The 19,754-nt window shown below is 32.5% G+C and overlaps 1 protein-coding gene across 3 annotated transcripts in view; it reads right to left on the minus strand.

Annotated features, from left to right (window-relative positions):
* COPB1 (coat protein complex I subunit beta 1) overlaps window positions 1-14,990 on the minus strand; it is a 31,783-nt gene extending 16,793 nt beyond the window's left edge. Inside the window, exons 1-11 of one of the 3 annotated variants that reach the window (XM_039863657.1) lie at window positions 14,851-14,990; window positions 13,968-14,117; window positions 10,392-10,621; window positions 9,824-9,993; window positions 8,152-8,266; window positions 6,867-6,959; window positions 5,099-5,236; window positions 3,123-3,242; window positions 1,668-1,775; window positions 1,438-1,584; window positions 530-675 (exon numbers count right to left, since the gene is read on the minus strand). In XM_039863657.1, coding sequence (XP_039719591.1) covers window positions 530-675; window positions 1,438-1,584; window positions 1,668-1,775; window positions 3,123-3,242; window positions 5,099-5,236; window positions 6,867-6,959; window positions 8,152-8,266; window positions 9,824-9,993; window positions 10,392-10,621; window positions 13,968-14,058 — 1,358 coding nt within the window. In that variant the 5' untranslated portion in view covers window positions 14,059-14,117; window positions 14,851-14,990. Of the gene's footprint in view, window positions 1-529; window positions 676-1,437; window positions 1,585-1,667; window positions 1,776-3,122; window positions 3,243-5,098; window positions 5,237-6,866; window positions 6,960-8,151; window positions 8,267-9,823; window positions 9,994-10,391; window positions 10,622-13,967; window positions 14,118-14,514; window positions 14,534-14,820 lie in introns of those variants that run through there. The other 2 variants (XM_039863658.1, XM_039863659.1) reach the window with 2 other exon arrangements.
* Between the last annotated feature and the right edge of the window lie 4,764 nt (window positions 14,991-19,754).

The raw sequence follows: 19,754 nt of genomic DNA on the forward strand, positions 1-19,754 counted from the left end.
AATATCAACAAATTTTCAATCAGAAAAACTATTTTGTAATGGTCCTTTCCTTTCAATCTAGGCAGATATAATGCAAGTCAATTATAGTCTATCCATCAGATGCTTTAAATGAAACAAAATTTGGATGTAACAGTCCTTTCTCATTAGCAAAGGCTATTTGAAGGGAAACATGTCAAATTTAGGTTGCATCTGCAATCACTCACTTTAATAAATACTAAAAGGGGATATAAATAACAATGAAATCCAAAAAAAGATACCTTTTAAAAATTTACTCCTTAGTCACTTTAGGATTCTCAATGTTTTAGAGGAAATTAGGATGGCAAAACCTAGTTAAATAACTACTACAAAAATAAATTTTGCCCACAGATTATGGATTAACTAGGGGTAGGGGCGAGGTGATGATTATTGTCAAACTGATTTTGTCTTATTTTGGTTTGACAGGCTCCCTTATATTCTTTAACAACTGATCCTTTAAAGATAGACACTGATAAAATGCTTGACTTTACATTTAAACAGATTTTAAACCTACTTGACGGATTTAATGGCATGAAAGACTTCAAGCATCTTCTCAACAATAAGCATTCTCAGGTTATCAAAGCGCTGAATGGCTTCACGAACAAACTCCAAGACGTCAGCAGCTGCTGCTTCATTACTGTCACTGAGAAATTCCATTAACTAGAAAAAAATGAAAGGAGAATAACAATTATATAATTTTCAGAATGAAAATTATCTAAGGTTTAATACCTTAAGTAATTTTTAGTAAAGTTTAAATAAACAAATTTACAAAGTATATAATTAATAATTTTCAAATATATAACAAAATGTAAGTTGAGAGACAAGCATTATTATGTAAACAAAGTCACATGGCTCTTCTATTTTGTGTGCAGCAAAGTTTATTATAAAACTCACTGTACAACAGAAGCTGGAAATCCACCACTCAAAATAAATTGGATATTACTAAGTTGTAACTAAAGGCAAAACCATTTTAGAAAAAATTCAGAGCATGAAGACAAAATTTCAAATTACAATAACATACTTCATTTATCTGACAGTGACAGAAAATAAAATATTCTAGTAGGTGAATTTTTCCTATAACTCAGTCCTTCAACTTTAAGAGGTAAAATGATTTGAAAGAAATACTTATTCACCCTACTGACATATATACACAGGATAATTTTATTTTAGATAACTGTAACAAACATTAATTATAATAATGTGGAGGTATTTTTGTCAACATATTTTTGTTTGTTTTTTAAATGAAGATGTAAGAGAAAAGTCAGAGTCCTTATTCTTCTGAGCTTAAGAGTGGACATAAAGATCATTTCTGACTATGAGATTAATTCCAGACAGTTGAGATTTCTAGAGTTTAACTATTGAATAACTAGAGTTTTAAAAATTCTTTAGAGAATTTCAAAATCAAGGTAATCAATTACATACCACAGGAATAACATTTGCAGCCATATCTGGAAATCGGACAGAACAAGAATGCAATGTTCGCACAAGGAGCTGTCTATATTTGTCAGTATCTTCATGCTCAGATACATTATTTGTTTTAATCACTTCTTTCTTCAGGACAATAACCAGCTATAGAACAAAATAAAACTAAGTGAGAATTACATCACATTTGGCTTGACAACTGACAAACTGCTCTCAGAATTTTGTTTTACCTCTTCGACATTCCTAGAAGAGACCAGATCCAATGCTAACTGCAGAGTTTTCTTGCGAACTTCTAAGTCTGGTGTACTCAATACTCTTAGGATGTCCATAACCAGGTCCTGAAAAAGAACAAAAAAATCCAGAATTAACAGCAGTGTTTTTGGTCACGAGAAGAAAATCTTAACTGTAGAATGAAGGATTCTGTCCATCATCACCTTAATTCTTTAATCAATAATAAAATCACTAGTGGTTAGAAGAACGAGATATTTTGGGTCTCCTGATGTAAAGCAATACGAAGTATGAAATATCATACATGATGCATTCAAACTGAAAATGTTTACCGAGTCTATCAAGCTGTAGATCAACTCATGGTTTACAAGAAATACAGAAGTCAGAGGAACAAGCTAAATGACATAAGAAAATAACCAGACACATCCAGAGGAGGCGCATCTTATAAGGACAATTGGTCTGATCTCTTCAATGAGTCACTGTCATGAAAAAAATACTGCTCAAATTAAAAGACATAAGGGATATAACAATCAGATATGATGTATAATTATGAACTGGACAAACCAAATAAAAAGGGCATTTGGGGGACATCTGGGAAAATCTGAGTTTGGAGTTGGTATTAGATAAATTATTAACAATTTTGTTAAGTGTGATGTTATTTTGGCTCTGCAAGAAAATGTAATATTTTAAAGATGCAGACTTAATTAACAAGATTTTACTTCTTTAAAATTTTATATTTTTAAAAACTTTCAGATAAAAAACTTCTAAAAAGTCTAAGAATGAACTGTATAACCTTCATTTACATTCATTAGTTGTTAATATTTTGCCACGATTGCCTTATCATACTCTCTACTTTTAAATATTTTAGTGTATACCTCCCAAGAATAAGAATAATTTCTTACATAACCACAATACAATGATCAAATTCAGTGAATTTAACATTAATTATAATATTAATATACAATCTATATTCACATTTATCCGATTGTCCCAATAATGTCCTTCATAGAAAATTTTTTGTTGTTCTGATCCAGGATCAGCATTGAATGTAGCTGTCAGGTTGCTTTATTTTTATAACAATCATTATTTACAGATTAAATAGGAATGCTGATATTTTGTAAACTCTAATCATCTTTTATTCTCGATCAATTGGTATAATTATTTTCCAAGAAATGTAAATTACGTTTGAATCAAAACAAATATATCTCTATTGCTAAAAACACCAAGTGCATTACAAATAGAAAATATAAAAGATATTAATTCATATTAGAAGTATTTTTTAATGGCAAAAATAATATCCCAAAGGTCTATGCTGATTCAAGAGTTACACCTTAGTTGAACGAAATTTAAACTGCCCAGTATCCAAGCATTTAAGCTAATCAAAAGGGCAAGGCTTGGGAATTATCTCAATTTGAAACGATTTTATTTAGGATTTCTCTCTTTCAGATAATATTTACCTGTAGTACTCGTTCATGAGCAGGATGTTCTTTTAATTCTATCAATCGATCCAGAACTATGAGTTTTACATTGTTGTCACTCTCCTTAATAATTAAATCAATGTAACACTGAGCAGCAGCCTATATATAAAAAAAGAAATACATTTCAAGAACATATTCATCTATCTTGAACACGGAATCTGAAAACAGGGGGGAAAAGCCTACAAGAAGCCAAAACATATTCACTACTTACTCCTGCACTAAGGGTTCATGCATTTTTCCCAGATGAATGTGTCCCTCTGTTCTCCAAATTCTAACAAATCTCATTATTTTTCAAGTTTACAAAAGATTAAAAGCACCAAAAATTTAAAGGATGATAAAAGGCTGCTATAGGCAGAAATACTTATTAACAGCCAAAAATTAAGGGCAGAAACTAAGAAACAAGGAAGGAAAAAGGAGAGAGACAATCCCAAAAAGTATAGCTACTGAGCATCTTTAACTTTAGGTACAGTCTAACACATCTGCATTACGGTACAGAAAAATCAAGAATATTAAAATGACCATGAATTATTAAAAGCAGAGGAAAAAGGAGCAAATCTGAAAAACTTCCCAATGACCTGGAACAATCTGATCAACAAAATAAATAATGTTGGATTATAATCCATACAATAAAATATTCATGCTGATATAAAGAAAGAAAAAAGGAAAGGAGGGAAGGGAGGAAGAAGAGAAGGAACAGAAGAACTCTAATTAGTAAATGGAGAATGAGGACATAGAAGATAACTGTTAAAATACTACAGTAAACTAAGTGCTCTAGAGAAGATCCACTGATGGATACTAAAATTAGTTGGTGCAAGTTTGAGAAGAAATAGGATATCTACAGTTTCAAAGTTTCTTCACATAATATTTACTGATTATAAAAGGAAAAATCATAATGTAACAGTGGAGAAATCTGGCAGACGACACCTTAACTGAATGACTGATGAAGGTTAATATCACCAATAATAAGTTATATCAACATATATACTTCTTCATGATACAATGAGAAAAATGCATCGCTTCTCTGGTATTCTTCCCCAAAATATATTACCTCAGGTAATTATAAGAAAACATCAAACACAAATTGAGGGATATTTTACAAACTGACCCAATATTCTTCAAAACTTTTAAGGTCATGAAAAATAAGAAAAGTGTGAGGAACTGTCACAGATTGGAGAACACTAACAACTACACCTAAATGTAATGTGTGAACCTGAACTGGATCCTGGGACAGAAAATGGGCATTAGTGGGGAAACTGGTGAAATTCAAATAGTCCATAGTTTAAATATATTGTTCCAATCATAATTTGTTAGTTTTTAACAATTATACCATCGTAATACAAGAAATGAACATTATGGGAAGTTGGGTAAAAGGTAATGGGAACTTTCTGTATTTTTGCAACTTTAAGTCTAAAATTATTTTAAAATAAAGTTTAAAAAATGTTTAAAGGACTGGTGAGTAAAGTAGTAAATTCTCCTATTTACACAATCTGGCATTCTAGAACTATTCATTCTCTGTATATCCTAGGTGTTCCTCATATGGTCTTTTTCTCCCCCCTCAGAAATATGTCTCAATGTAGTAAACTAAAGAAGAGAAAGATAATATTCCATTACTGAAAATACTCACTGGAACCTTTTTTAGAATCCATCATTTAGGATCCAGAATCCATTCTCTCAGATCTACTTTTTAATACAATTAAAATGTGGGGAGAAATCTTAAAATACTAGTATCATTCTCCTGAAACTAGAAATACTGATATTGTTTCTGCCTCTCTTTCTCTCCACGTATATATGTATGAAAGCAGGAAGGAAGAAAAGAAAGGTCAGACCATGGAAGGAATCTAATACTTCCATAAAATTTGTAGTTGTATAATGCCATGTAACCACATGATAAATTGCAATGTCATTAAATCATAAATGATATCTATCATCTAACTAACACACAAAAAAATTAGTACCTTGATTGCAGTAGGTGCACTAGAGAGTGTCACTAATGTTCCAGCGGCCTCATATTTTACAGCAGGGCTAGATGACTGTAGTAAGTTATAGATGCAGCGAATGAAACGAGCCCTTTCTGATGGATTAGCATGACAGACCTGGAGAAGGAAACATTTAGGTTTCACTGACTTTGTAAACACTTGCTTTAAAACAGATTTTAAAAAAATAGATGTCAGCTTGTGGGATGCTAGTTTTCTTAATTTGAAAGCTAAAAATAGTCATATGAAGAAATCTGAAGATGTCAGCCAACCTGGAATAAGACACTGGAACACAATGCTGGTAATTTCAGAAAGAAATGTTTTATTTCAAATAATTGTTATAGCTCCTCAATCATTTATTCATTCAATCATAATTTATATTTTCACTTTCACAAAAGGTTTTCAGATGGTTTATAATAAAAGATGCTTACTATACACACATGTGAAAAAGAAAATGTCAAGTACAAAAGCAAGGACAATAACACATTAACCAAGTAAACTGATATGGGTACTATGATATTAAAATTTGGTCCTAAACTTTTATTCTGGATGTCATTCCAAAAAAAGAAACATGATGGATTATATAAATCTTAATAGTTAAAAAAAGGAAAATACCAGTTCTTAAAGCAAAACAGATAAACTCTTTTTCAAGAACTGCTTATTATTTGAAACTATATTCTATAATGAGGAGACAACTAAAATTTTCTACTCCATTCTAACTGCATCTTAACACCTTTACTTGTCAAGAAAATATCCCTTGTTTTTTCTCTTTGAAGTTAGTATTTGTTAGATTTTCCTAAAATGTATCCAGTTAAATCTCTATTACTCGGGCATGACTCAAAAGCTATTCCTTCTTCCTATAACCTGGACCATACTTGACTAAGAAGTGATTGAATAAGCAGAGAACCTCTATTTCCGAGAACCTCAGAAATTCTTAAACCATACATATAAATTAAAACTATATACAGACAGTTCTGGTTTCATCTTAAATACCAATTCTATTTAACTGGTACCCTGTGTTAAAAAGGAGTGTCTTTCCTGTAGAAACAAAGATGGCTATAATGAGTTAGCAGTGTCCGCTATGTGTAGTTTTTTGTCCACATCATCCTACTTAATAAAGCTGTTCCTGATGTATATTTTGTTGGCCTCAAATGGTTTATGAATAGCAAAAATGGATGTTTATGCATTTTTTATTTTATCAGAATGTTAAGATGCAATTGATTCTTTCAAAAAATATATAATTAAAATGTTGCCAATAAAGTACTTAATTTTAAAACCAAATCTCTTACCTAGTTTTTTATTTCCTATTAGTCAATGGCCTATAATGGCATATTAACATATTTAAGTCTCCTCTTTTGAAAACAGGAAACATAAGAAGTATTAAGGCTTTTTGTTTGTTTTTAGATTTCTAAAGTATACTCAAGAAAAGATCTTAAATTTTATTCTAAAGCCCAATTTATAACCGATTCAGTGACTGAGTAGTACACAACAATTTATTTGCAGTTGTACAGGGTCAAGCCATGAGTTTTTATAGAATTCTTTACAGAGATTTAGAAAGAATGGAAGCAAGTACCTGGAAAATACAATAAACCAAAAGAAATATAAAGAAGACTTTAATAGGCCATGCTATAAAATGTTTCTACTATTAAAACATATTATCCTAGTAATTAAGCAGCGTCCCAGAAAAAGACTATTTAACCTTATGTTAAACTGTTTAAGGTTTATTTTACCCATTACAGATTAGTCTTACCTTATAAATTAGTTCAACAATAACCAACTGAAGAATGTCTCCAAATGTCTGAACTTGATCAATACAAGTACTTAGATAATCCAAAGCTCGATCCTAAAAAAAATAAGAATATTTATCAAACTCCACCTCATTCAACAAAAGGATTTAATACAACTTTAAAAAAAATACACATCTAAAAACAAGACAAATGAGGAAATTAGGACAAAGAAAAATTAACTGAAAGAAAAAAATGACAGTTAACACATAAACGCAAGATATAAAATCAAACACATATTCTACAAATGGGCCACAAATCTGGGGTCTGAATTTTCCAGCATCTAAACTGAGGGTATTTAAGATTCATGATTTGGGGTATCTGTACAATCAAAAGAAACCAGCTCCTTAGGGGTACAGTTATTCCTATTTCTGAGACCTAGGAGAAAAGTCTCATCAATTCTCATACACTGAACACTGTGATATAAAGAACTATGGCCTCAACACCACCTCTACAGTCAAAGTTATCAACAAATTTTATTGAACATTTCTGATTATGTATCTTCATGAAGTAATTACAAAAACACAGGTCAGTAAAACCAACTGTAAAGAAGACAAAATTGTGAACTAAATAAGTAGCTTTCTTATGATCTTGTTTACAGAGATAAAATGACAATGTCTAGATTTCAGAGGAATGAATAGACTCCATATTTTTCAATCTTCATGCATATTACTTCCCACATTATGATAATAAATACTGGATAGCAAAAATTCCAAGATCAGATGCCACCAAGGTATAGAGTCACTGCTAACCACCAGCAGAGCTGGATGTAGACTTGATACCCACTTAAGAAATTTGAAGAGCCTAAATAAGAACACACATCTACAATGAAGACCACCCTTCTTTCGCAGACAAAGCTCAGAGTGAACCTTATACAAAGCTACTGTTCTCTATTAAACAATTTTAGATATATACTAAGAGAAGGAAAAACAAGCAATCAAAGCCTGAAAGCAGAGTGCCACACACAAAATATGATCATAATTTCAATCTGGAAAAACTGTAAAGTGGTTGTTATTAAATGCCTTGCCAATGTTTACTTAAAAAAAATCTATATATATACATAAGCAATATTTCAGAGAAGGGTTAAGAAAAAACTGCATTTTTATATTACATTCAAAAACTTAAATAAATCAAAACATACAAATCACATGTACTATAAACAAAATTAGACTAAATATTTGATTAAGCCTATGTAATAATTTTAATTCTCATTTAAATACAATCATATAAGTATTTTAAAAAGTACTTCACCTGATCTGCATGAATTAGCATCATAAATGCATTCCTTTTGCAACTTGCATCCTTCTCATTCACCAGAAAATCATGTATCAGTTCAGGAGCATCAGGTATAAGATGTTCAAAATTTCTTTAAATTAAAAAAAAAAAATCCATGTTTAATGAAAACCTACCTTGTTATTTTAGTAACTCTCTGGACACGCTACCAAAATTAACCTTTATCAAACTTTATAACACTATCAATTGTTTCACTTTTTAAAACATTAAATCAATTAGAAAATTATGAGTTTACATCTCAAGCTTACATCTTCATATATTAAGTTATTGAATTCTATTTTTCTAGTTCAATACAGAAAAAGCTAATTTATTCAACATGCTATCTATTAACTAACTTTAATAATTGTCTTTCATATACTTTGGGAATATAATATCGATCCTCATAATGACATCCTCAAAGTACTAAAAGATCCTTCATTAAGAATTATCAGAGAAAAAAAGTCTCTTGAATTTTACCAGTTATGCGCTATATTTGTTTACTTACTTATTTTGGAGATTTTTAAGTATTTGTAGTTTACAGATAATGAACACGAGAACAGAATAATGAACATAAGAACAGAATAATGAACAAGAATTACAGAATAATTAACAAAAACCATCACCTAACTTCAGCAATTATTAATTCATAGCCATTTTGTTTCACCTACACCCCTCCCCACTTCCTCTCTTCCTCTATTATTTTGAAGCAAATCTCAGACCACTTACCATTTCTTCTGTAAATGTACTGGTATGTTCTCTAAAATTAAGAATTTTCCTTTTAAAACTAATCATAATACCATTATTATACTCTAAAAAATTTAACAATTCCTTAATATCATCATATAGGCAGTGTTCAATTTTCCAAATGTCTTATAAATGGCACAATTTTCATATATGCACTGTAGCTTAAATATTGAAATCTGTGTAGTCTTATGATAGCTTTCAAAGAACCCTACATTATTAACTACAATATCACTTTCTCTAACAGATAACAAAATGTAATAGCAAGAGAACTGTGAAATTATATGACAATCAACTATTAAAGTACAAAGATATTTACAAAAATTACATCCTACTTCTAAAGTGGATTGACACCAGTGATTATAAAAATCAAACTTTCTAGCCTTATCTAACTGGTTCTTTGAATTGTTTTTAAAGTCCAGAATCTTCAGCTTTAGAAGAACAGGAATCAGCTGAGAATTGCAACCCTTCCTATTTACAAAGTTCACTCCTTAAGGTCTCTAAGGGTGAAAAGACAAGAGCCACATTCCACAAAAAGGGAATTCTAAAACTGGGTCAAAAACTCAAAGCCTATAGGGGCTAAGTAATTTAATAAATTAAGTGGACTGGAGTAATATAATTGAGAATGACAGTCACCGTCATAAACTGGAATGTGTACAACCTGTTTAAAGACTACTGTCACTGAATTTCAGCAGATTGCTGCCATTTAGAAACTAGGACCCAGTGTTGCCAGATATTTTGACTTTTCAATGTTGACAACTTAATGATAGTAAGGAAAAAAATCTTGCTCAGGCCAAACAAAACATATCTGCAAGCTACATATGATCTGTAAGGGACCATTTTGGAACCTCCAGTTTAAGAGACTAAACCAGTCCTCACAGAACTAGGTCAAAGGAATACCTTTCTTTACCTATAGATAGTATAGATGGCCAAAACAGCATTTCTTCTAACGTAGCTGTGTCGATGCTCCAAACAAGCACGGATAGCTGGCATTAAAGGTTCTAGCAATTCTGCTTCTTTCAATTTGCAAAGAAAACGAAGAGTAGATCCTCGAATAAATTCATTAGGATGCTGAAGATCCTGATATAAAAATTTAAATATGAAATGTTGAGTTCCAGCATTTTACACAAAAAAATTTTTTAATGCAAAATTTTCCAGTGAAAAACTCAGAGAGTAGGTTCCAGGAAAAGACTTAAGAGTATCACATAATTTCCAAAGATTACTGTTTATTAAAGCAATTTTTATTTATCATGTCAATATTATATTCTGTGTCACTGTTTTTTACTAACACATAAAAATTCACGGAAAATGTTTGAAAAAGGTAACAATGAAACTTTTTACAACTTCAGTTCCAAATATTCACAACTTACATGTTAACTAAGATTTAATTTTAAAAATTAAATATAAAGCCCACTCCATCAATTTTACAATTATCTAAAATCAAAGCACTATTCTGGGATAATCATGGTTTAGTTTACCTTTCTGTAGGCATCACATACAAGGATCATTTCATGTAAAAGTCTCCCATCTGGAGTTGTTTTGGGAACAATTTCCCAAAATACCAGAAGTAATTTTTTGATAGTGTGATCCTGAAGAGGTAGCACAAAACGAATGATGGTCATCAGAAGTCCAGGAAGCTTTTCACCATTCAGAATCATAATGATCACTTTCTTCAAAGCTTCAGTCTTTGACTTCACATCTCCTTTTTCTGATTCAAAAATTTTTAAAAAAGAAAAAAAGCACAAGTATTTCAAAAGAAAATTTCTCAGATAATTTTAAAGGCAATTAGCAAAAAACAAAACAAAAAAAACAAAACAAAAAGAAAATAAACCCTTTTCTCACTTTATCAGCAGCAAGGGTAATAAAGGCACTAACCAAGTAACAAGGGTTACCTGACTATACTACAAACAAGCTAAATGACTTTACGCAAGTGATTTATCTCAGAACCTCATGATTCTTTGCATACATATGAAGGAACTGGATTAGATCTCTGGTCCCTAACCAATGGAATTAATGTACAGGCCATGAATTTAAAGATATACTAAATAATGTATGTCTCAAACACATAAGCAGCTATTTTTCAAAATGCAAATAGATGCTATTAATGCTTCTGAATGCAAAGTAGCTTTTAGTCAGTGTATATTTTCTCAACTGAAGTTACAACCACTATTACAGGTGTGAGAGAGATCAATGACATGTTTTCAACATTAAGAAAATTCTCAAACTCAAAAAGATTGGGAACTAAAGACTAGATTAATTCCAAAATCCCATCATATAGGCTATAAAATTTTAGAATCTTTCTTAAGAAATTACCTAAAATACTAGAAGAAAATTAAAATGTACTAGATTAGTAGCCACTATTTAGAATTAAGGAGAACACATTTAAGATGCTAGTTTACTGTTACTTAGACTAAAAAAAATGCACTATAAAGTTTTTGATGCAAAACAATCTATAACGTCATATCATTATCATTGCATACTGAAGAATTTATGGTACATCTTTTGGATCCAAAATTCAAAGATAGAAATAAAAGAGACAAACACCTAGAATACTGATGAATTTATGGTATTAAAAATCTTTCAAATCCAAAATTCAAATGCAGAAATATAAGACATAAGCACAATGCTACTAAAATTGTTTTGATCATAAAAATAAATATCTAGAAGACAGGACAAAAAGGGATGACAAAGTCTTTAATAATTTTTCAGTTACCATGAGGAAAAAAACTAGAAATAAATTTCCAACAATTAGAGCAAAGTGGCTATTAAAAGAAGAGTTCCTTGCTATTGACAGACTGTGAATGACCAGTCGATAGAGTTATAGAAAAGATTTAAGCTTCAGAGAATTGTACTACGTAAATCAAAAGTTCATTCTAGACCCCAAAGGCTATGTATTTATTCCTAGCTTGGTATATTTTAACATGTTGTAGAATAGAGACTATCCTCAGTAATCCGGACTGAGAACACAGTGAGAGCTATTGCCAAATTTACCCGACATGGGTCAATATTTTTGTTCAAAACAGACTAACCTCTCATGCATCTCTCCCTGTTTCAGAGTATTATATCCTGCCACATATGAAAAAAATTGGTGTGCACCATATCAAATCAAGATGTAAATGTGAAAGGATGAACTGACTATTCATTTGGGCAAACTTTCTGTTTTTAAGTCTGTGAGGGTGACAAAAACAAAGTTTCAGGAGAGGTGACAGTAGCTGATAGCAATAACAACAAAAATAAGACAGATTAGGCAAAATTCTAAATGGCTAAAGTTGTATTCACTGAGCCAAAATTAGTTTTCCTCTGTCCCAAAGCTTCCTTTCTGAATTAAAAAAAATTTTTTATATCTGTTTGATAGTGTAAGGGACAGAATCAAAAAGGCATAAAATTGTATCACTATGATGCTGATGACTTCTTTTGTTCCAGTTTTTGTCTACTTTTCACAGATTAGCAAATCCTAAAAATCCTGCAGGCTAAAACTTGGTTAAGCTTTAAAAGTTTAATAGCAAATTTTTAAAAAATATACAATTTATATTTCAAGCCCCCCGGCCCCAATATCCATTTATTCCAACTATCAGACTGAGGGGAAGGATACTTCTATCCACATCTTCAAAATTTTAAAAACTTCTTTTCCTTTACCAAAAGCCTTTGGAGTCTAGAATGAACTACCAAAAATATGGAAAATTTCAAATATCAATTCAATTCACTAAAATATGCTAAATACTTCCTACTCCACGGAATGTATAATCATCAGAGCTCATATCCAGCAATTAAAGGTAAAGAAAACTGTAGAGATAAAGCAGCTCAATATTTCACCAAAGTATTTGTTACTCAAATTGGAAACTACTTCTAAACTTTTTCTCATCTTTTGAGATAAAGTCAAAAATATATATAAAATTTTAGACTACTTATTTATTGGTTGGGGACAATAGTCAAGGCAGCTTTTATTCTTTATCTTCCCAGCTATAACCTTAAGTATTTTGGGGGTCTAAAAATGAAAACTTTTAAATTTTAAGAAAAAACAGAAAGTTTACTCATCGATTTGCATTTCATTCCACTATCTTATGTGAATATAAATATAAATATGTGTGTGTGCATATACATATACACATGTATATACATATACACATATATATATATACATATATATATATATAGCAATTGTATATAAGGGTATCAGTTTAAATGCCATGAACATTTTTTTCGTCTCTAATACTGGACCTCAACAGAAACCTAATATTAAGTTAATTAAAATCAGAAAATATTCCATTACTACTGATTAAGAGATAGGAATACACAGGTAAAATATTGTCTCCGTTCAAACTGCAAACTATCTTCTAAAAGATACTTTCAAGATTTGAAGCATAATTTTCATTCTATTCTGTTTTCAAACAGTAGTTATCAGTTTAAGTTAAACTTATTTTTAGTAGTTCAATTAAACAAGAATCATTATTTTGGAATGTATATTACTACTTAAAAATTTTGACAGAATCACAAGGAGACAAAGTATACACTTTTAAAATTCAGAAATATACTTCTTGTTTTCTTCTTTGCATAAATGCTTTAAAAATAAAAAGCTTAAACCTTTCTGGAAAATATATGTGTATTCCAGTGCTGACTTTATTTGTTCAACAACAGGTGGTGAACCCAAAGAACAAAGTTTTGGCTTTATAAGCTAAGTAATACGAAGTTAAATGCACAAAGGAACTAAGACATTGAAATACACATTCTCTCAACCTGTTACCTACAGAGAATTGTCAGCTACATCTAAACATACTATATTAACTACACAAGCCATTATTCTTGTTAACATTTAACAATTAAACTATTACATTTCTTTCCTTTACTAAGCTAAATTAAGATGTTTTATTTCCAAAAATCAATACTGTAAGTCTAAAACTAACAAGTTTTCATTTTTAATAAGACAAAAGATTTAATAGATATTAGAAAAACTGGACAAAAAAATAAGCATTCTAATGATAAAGGAACTTAAAATGCAAATGAACTTTTTCTTTTCATTTTTTTCATTTCATTTTCAAAATATTATCAGAGTTTACCGAGATCATTTTTTAAGCTAATTTCAGATGGTGGTTCTGAATCCATTGGCACATTAATTAAGGTATAGCACACGTTCTCAGCAGCCGTCATGGTTTCTGGTTATAATCAACCCTTGATAGAAGATTTTAAGATGACAGCTGCCAGGAAATCTAGAAAAATAAATGCAAGGATATCATTACAAGTAAAACACCAAAACAAAAAACAGTAACTATCGTTATCTTTATTGCCTAAAGTTAATTCAGTTTCATAATGAGTTCTGAAGTTTTAGAAGAGGAGGGTCGATCTATATTGCGTCCCATAAAAATAAACCCTAATATAATAAAAAAAACCACTTGTCTGTTTCGACCTAAGGTATACATCTCCCACTCCACAACCCCGCCCAGGGTTTAGAATGCTGTACTGCAGAATTAAGGCCCATAATACAGTGACAGTCGCCCAGCCTCATCCCACCACGTTAGAGAAGTGATTTAACGTAACATTAAATTCAAACTGCTCGAGTTAAGAGACTCCTGTACACGATTACTCTGCTAAAACAAAGTGTCTTACCGCGTTCATGGGCGAGACCCAACACTTGTACATGGGTCCCTCAATCAGTGTGCCGCACCCCCCGCGCCCCTTCCCTTTCCCTTTTCTCCTGCAAAGCAGGCCCCAGCCCGGAATGGCGAGCCCCGGGGGCTTGGGAGGAAGAAGGTCGCCAGCCAGTACGCAGGCCGGGACCAGGCGTCCGGCCCAGGGCTTCCTAGATCCCTTGTTCCACTTAGCCAGGCCTGGACGCCAGCGGCCTAGTCTCTTCCCTTCCGCATCTTCCCCGCTAGAGAGCCAGTTCCTCCGGCTCTGCCCAGCCCACCACACCTTTGAGATTGGGGGCTCGTGGCCCGATACCTGGCTCGGAAGGGCAGCAGCTGGGGAAACCGCGGGACCGTCTATTCCTGCTCCAACCACCAGGAATAGCGGAGGCTCCGCGGAATCCTTGGCTGACGTGGAAGGGGGTGGGTAGATGACCGAAGCTACAGCCACCTAGCTCCTACGGCAACACAGAGAGGACATGCTTTCTCCGTCCTGCGGTTGCGCGCTGCGAGTATGCCCTTTAAGTTTCTTTCTTTTGTCCACGGTCAGTTTAGGCCGCATTAAGGACTGGAAACATATACTAATTGTTTTCCCTGCAAGCCTGAATTAAGCGCTGTGGTAATTTAAAGGGTATTTAGAATGTGTTTCTCATTCGAGGAATTAAAACAGTCAAAGGGAGGAAGTGCGTGGAGAAAAGGAAAACACAGTTTACAGGGCTGTGTGGTCCAGTGGAAAAAAGCACAAGAATAGGAGTTGGGAGCCCTTTTCTAGTTCATCCACTAATAAACTGGGAAAGTAACTAAATACTATTTGAGTAACTTCAGTTCGGCTAATAAAGGACGTTAGATTATGTGACGATCCATTTCAGTTAACATATACAGTAATCTGAATCTCTGCCTCTGCAGTTAGGCTGGAGTTGCTTGAACATCAGTCACACTCATGGTTTTTTGTAGTTGTTTGTTTTTAGTAACTGCCCCTTTCATGATGCATTCTGAACACTCAATAAATTAAAAATTTTTTATGCATGAAGGGAAATTGAGTTTAAGGGATTTTACCTATCTTCAAAGAATTGTTACAGCTACAACCCACCACGGCACCTTTAGTTTTGCCCATTTGAGGTTCCATACCCTCCCTCAAACCCCATCCCCTAAGTTTTTTTCGGCAAATTTTTAATTTTAAAAAATTGAAGGCTTAAGCAAAAGATTGTGACTACAAAGAGGTCTGACAGAACCTGCCCTTATTAACAGGTTCACCTTTGTTAGGGAGATAGAACACAAACTGTGCCTCATCTATCTAGAATATTGAGATTTCTTCTTTTTGGAACCATCAAACAAAAAATAAAAAATAAACTCCTGAGCACCTAAAATATGTCACAAAGGCCATGTGTTATAGCATTTTCTGAGCGCTCCTCAAATCCTCTGCATTCATTTTTTAAAACTGTTTATCTTGAGATAATTGGAATGGCATACAGAAATCCCATGCACCTTTCAATTTCTTACAATGGTAACATCTTATATAATTATAGTACAATACTGAATCCAAGACATTGATAGTCAGTGTCACATTTCACCAGTTTTACATGCATTCATTCATCTGTGTAGTTTACCATGTTTAGATTCCTGTGATCACAAGTTAAGGTACAATCCCATTACAACTATCATTCCTACCCTTTTATAGTCACAGATACTTCCCTTCTGTAACCCCTGGCAACTACTAATCTGTTCTCCATTCTATAATTTTGTCATTTCAAGGGTGTAATTTAAATGAACTATACAATGTAACCTTTTGAGACTTTTTTTCACTCAGCATAATTTCCTTGGTATCGATCTAAGAAGTATATACAACAGGTTTGTTCCATTTCTGTATTCATTTTTAACATGGAATTTTTACAAATGCAGTTACCTGGTTTCCAAGCCCACTTATCAAGAAATGACAATCTAGTCACATGAAATGAAGCCCCAAAAGCATAAAAACTAGATTTAGTAATAAGAAACCACAGAAGTTTAGGGCCACTATGAATGGTTCAGGACTAGCTATACCCACTTCAGTAGTCCTGAAGGCTCCATTATTACAGAATAAAATTTGAGGCTTATTATGACCAAGTTAATAAGTAAACTATTAAATATGAAAAAAAGGCAAGAAAGTGTAATGTTTTATAAAACTTCATTTAAGGTCTGCACTTAAAATTATCATAGGCAGTGTATATATTGTATATTATTAAATACATAAAGTTGAATTCTTCCTGACTTGTTTAAACATGCACTTCTGTTTTGGAACTTTTTACTCTAGCATGTAAATATATGACTTTGAATGCTTTTCGAATTATAAATTGACCAAGGACCTTGTCATATATCAAAGATAATAAAAATTTACATGTCTTGGAAATCAAGACCTAGAGAAAGGAGACTTACCCAAAATCACAAAATGGTTAAACACTGAAAATGCTGCAACTAGAACCAGAATTCTGTCACCTACCTTACTGCCTCTATTTTCAATCATACTAGTTCTTCAAAGATGCACTTAGATGCTTAGTAAATCCCAGCTGAATTGATTATCTTTATACCGAAGTGATAGTTTCTAAAATTGACCACAAAGTATAATACAGACCAGTTTTTCAGCTGAATGCCAGCCAAGTAATTTGTTTACATTTAGAGAAGTGTACAAAAATGATACATATACACACACATTCTTTAAACAGAATCACTTAACAAAGGCTCACACTATGATAGGCACAGGTAAAGAGACCTGCCTGAGGAAAAAGCAGATTATGAAACTTCCCACTTACGCTTCTTCCATCAGACTATACACCCTTTGAGTCTGAAGGCAGGTGGGAGAATTCCCTCTCATTGTTTTATTTGTGAAAGTTACATGTGCTTGATACAACTCCTTTGTTGGTTAAATGGCCACATAGTACTATGGCCTCATCCCAAGCTCAAATGGTAGACACTTGAGGCTACTCCAGAGTGGAGACCAACATCTCACACATTCCTGTATTTAGTCAGAAGTCTTTCTCGAAACAAGGTTGCCAGGGTTTCTCTTACCACTCTCCCTTCAAGAAGTCACAGATTTCATGGCAAAAGTGGTCATAAGAGGAAAGTTCATATCATTACAGGTCTATCTCCAAAAACAAGAACGAGCCCAAATAAAGAACCTAACGCTTCATCTTAAAAAACTAGAAAAGGAAGAACAAATGAAGATTAAAGTCAGCAGAAGGAAATAAACAAAATTAGAGCAGAAATAAATGAAATTGAAAACCAAAAAATGATAGAAGAAATAAATGCAACAAAGAGCTGGTTTTTTGAGGTTAATAAAATTGGCTAGCCTCACTAAAGAAAAAAGAGAAAGGACACAAATAAACAAAATTAGGGATAAAAGAGGGGAAATTACGACTGACATGGCAGAAATACAAAGGATCATGCAAGAATACTATGAAAAAGTATATAACACCAAATTTAATAACCTAGAGGAAATGCACCAGTACTTAGAAAAACACAACCTTCCTAGACTGAATCAAGATCTGGAAAATCTAAATAGATAGATCAGCAGTATGGAAATTGAAACAATCATCAAAAACCTACCAAAAAGTAAAAGTCCAGGACCAGATGGCTTCACCAGCGAATTCTACCAAACATTCAAAGATCTAATACCTATTCTCCTCAAACTCTTCTAAAATATCGAAGAGGAGGTATTACTTCCCAACACATTTTATGAGGCCAATATTACTCGGATACAAAAACCTGGTAAAGATAACACAAAAAGAAAACTACAGACCAATATCTCTCATGAACACAGATGCAAAAATCCTAAATAAGATACTAGCAAACTGAATACAGCAAGATATTAAAAAGATTATATGCCACGATCAAGTGGGCTTCATCCCAGAGGCATATGGATGGTTCAACATACGCAAATCAATTAATGTGATACACCACATAAACAAATTAAAAAATAGGAATCATATGATCATATCAATAGATGCAGAAAAAGCCTTTGACAAGATACAGCATCCATTTATGATTAAAACACTTAACAAAATTGGTATAGAAGGAAAGTACCTTAACAAAATAAAGGCCATCTATGACAAACCCTCAGCCAACATTATACTGAATGGTGAAAAACTAAAAACCTTCCCTCTAAGATCAAGAACAAGTCAAGGCTGTCCACTATTGCCACTTGTTATCCAGTATAAAATCAGAGGTCCTAAGAAGTGCAATCAGGCAAGAGTAAGATATAAAAGGCATCCAAATAGGAAACGAAGAAGTCAAACTGTCACTATTTGCAGATGACATGATTCTCTATATAGAAAACCCTAAAGACTCCACAAGAACACTACTAGAAACAATAAGCAAATACAGTAAAGTCTCTGAATACAAAATCAATGTTCAAAAATCCATAGCTTTCCTATATTCTAATAATGAAATATCAGAAAAAGTGGAAACAATAATTCCTTTTGCAATTGCAACAAAGAATAAATTTAACGAAACAAGTGAAGCAATTATATAATGAAAACTATAAGACCCTATTAAAAGAAATCAAAGAAGATACAAAGAAATGGAAAGATATTCTGTGTTCTTGGATTGGAAGAATCGACATAGTTAAAATGACCATATTACCTAAAGCATTATACAGATTTAATGCAATCCCCATCAAAATCTCATCGGCACTTTTTAAATAGAACAAAAAGAATCATTAGGTTTGTATGGAAGCACAAAAGACTCCGAATTGCCAAAGCCATCCTGAGAAAAAAGAATGAGGCTGGAGGCATCACTCTGCCCGACTTCAAATTATACTACAAGGTGACAGTAATCAAAACGGCATGGTATGGACAAGAAAACAGACACATGGACCAGTGGAACAGAATCGAGAGTCCAGAAGTAAACCCGTATTTATATGGGCAAATAATTTTCAACAAAAAAGTCAAAACATACAGTGGAGAAAGGAAAGCCTCTTCAATAAATGGTACTGGGAAAACTAGAAAGCCACCTGCAAAAGAATGAAACTAAACTGTTATCACCACACATCAAAATTAACTCAAAATGGATTAAGGACCTAAATATAAAACCTGAAACAATAAAATGCATAGAAGAAAACATAGGAACTAAACTCAAGGACCTTCAACTTAGAGAAGATTTTATGAATTTGACTTTAAAAGCAAGAGAGGTAAAAGCTAAAATAAATGAATGGGACTACATCAAACTAAAAAGCTTCTGCTCAGCTAA

Source organism: Pteropus medius, unplaced genomic scaffold (assembly GCF_902729225.1).
Source record: "Pteropus medius unplaced genomic scaffold, Ma_sr-lr_union100, whole genome shotgun sequence".
In the NCBI taxonomy this organism is placed as follows: domain Eukaryota; kingdom Metazoa; phylum Chordata; class Mammalia; order Chiroptera; family Pteropodidae; genus Pteropus; species Pteropus medius.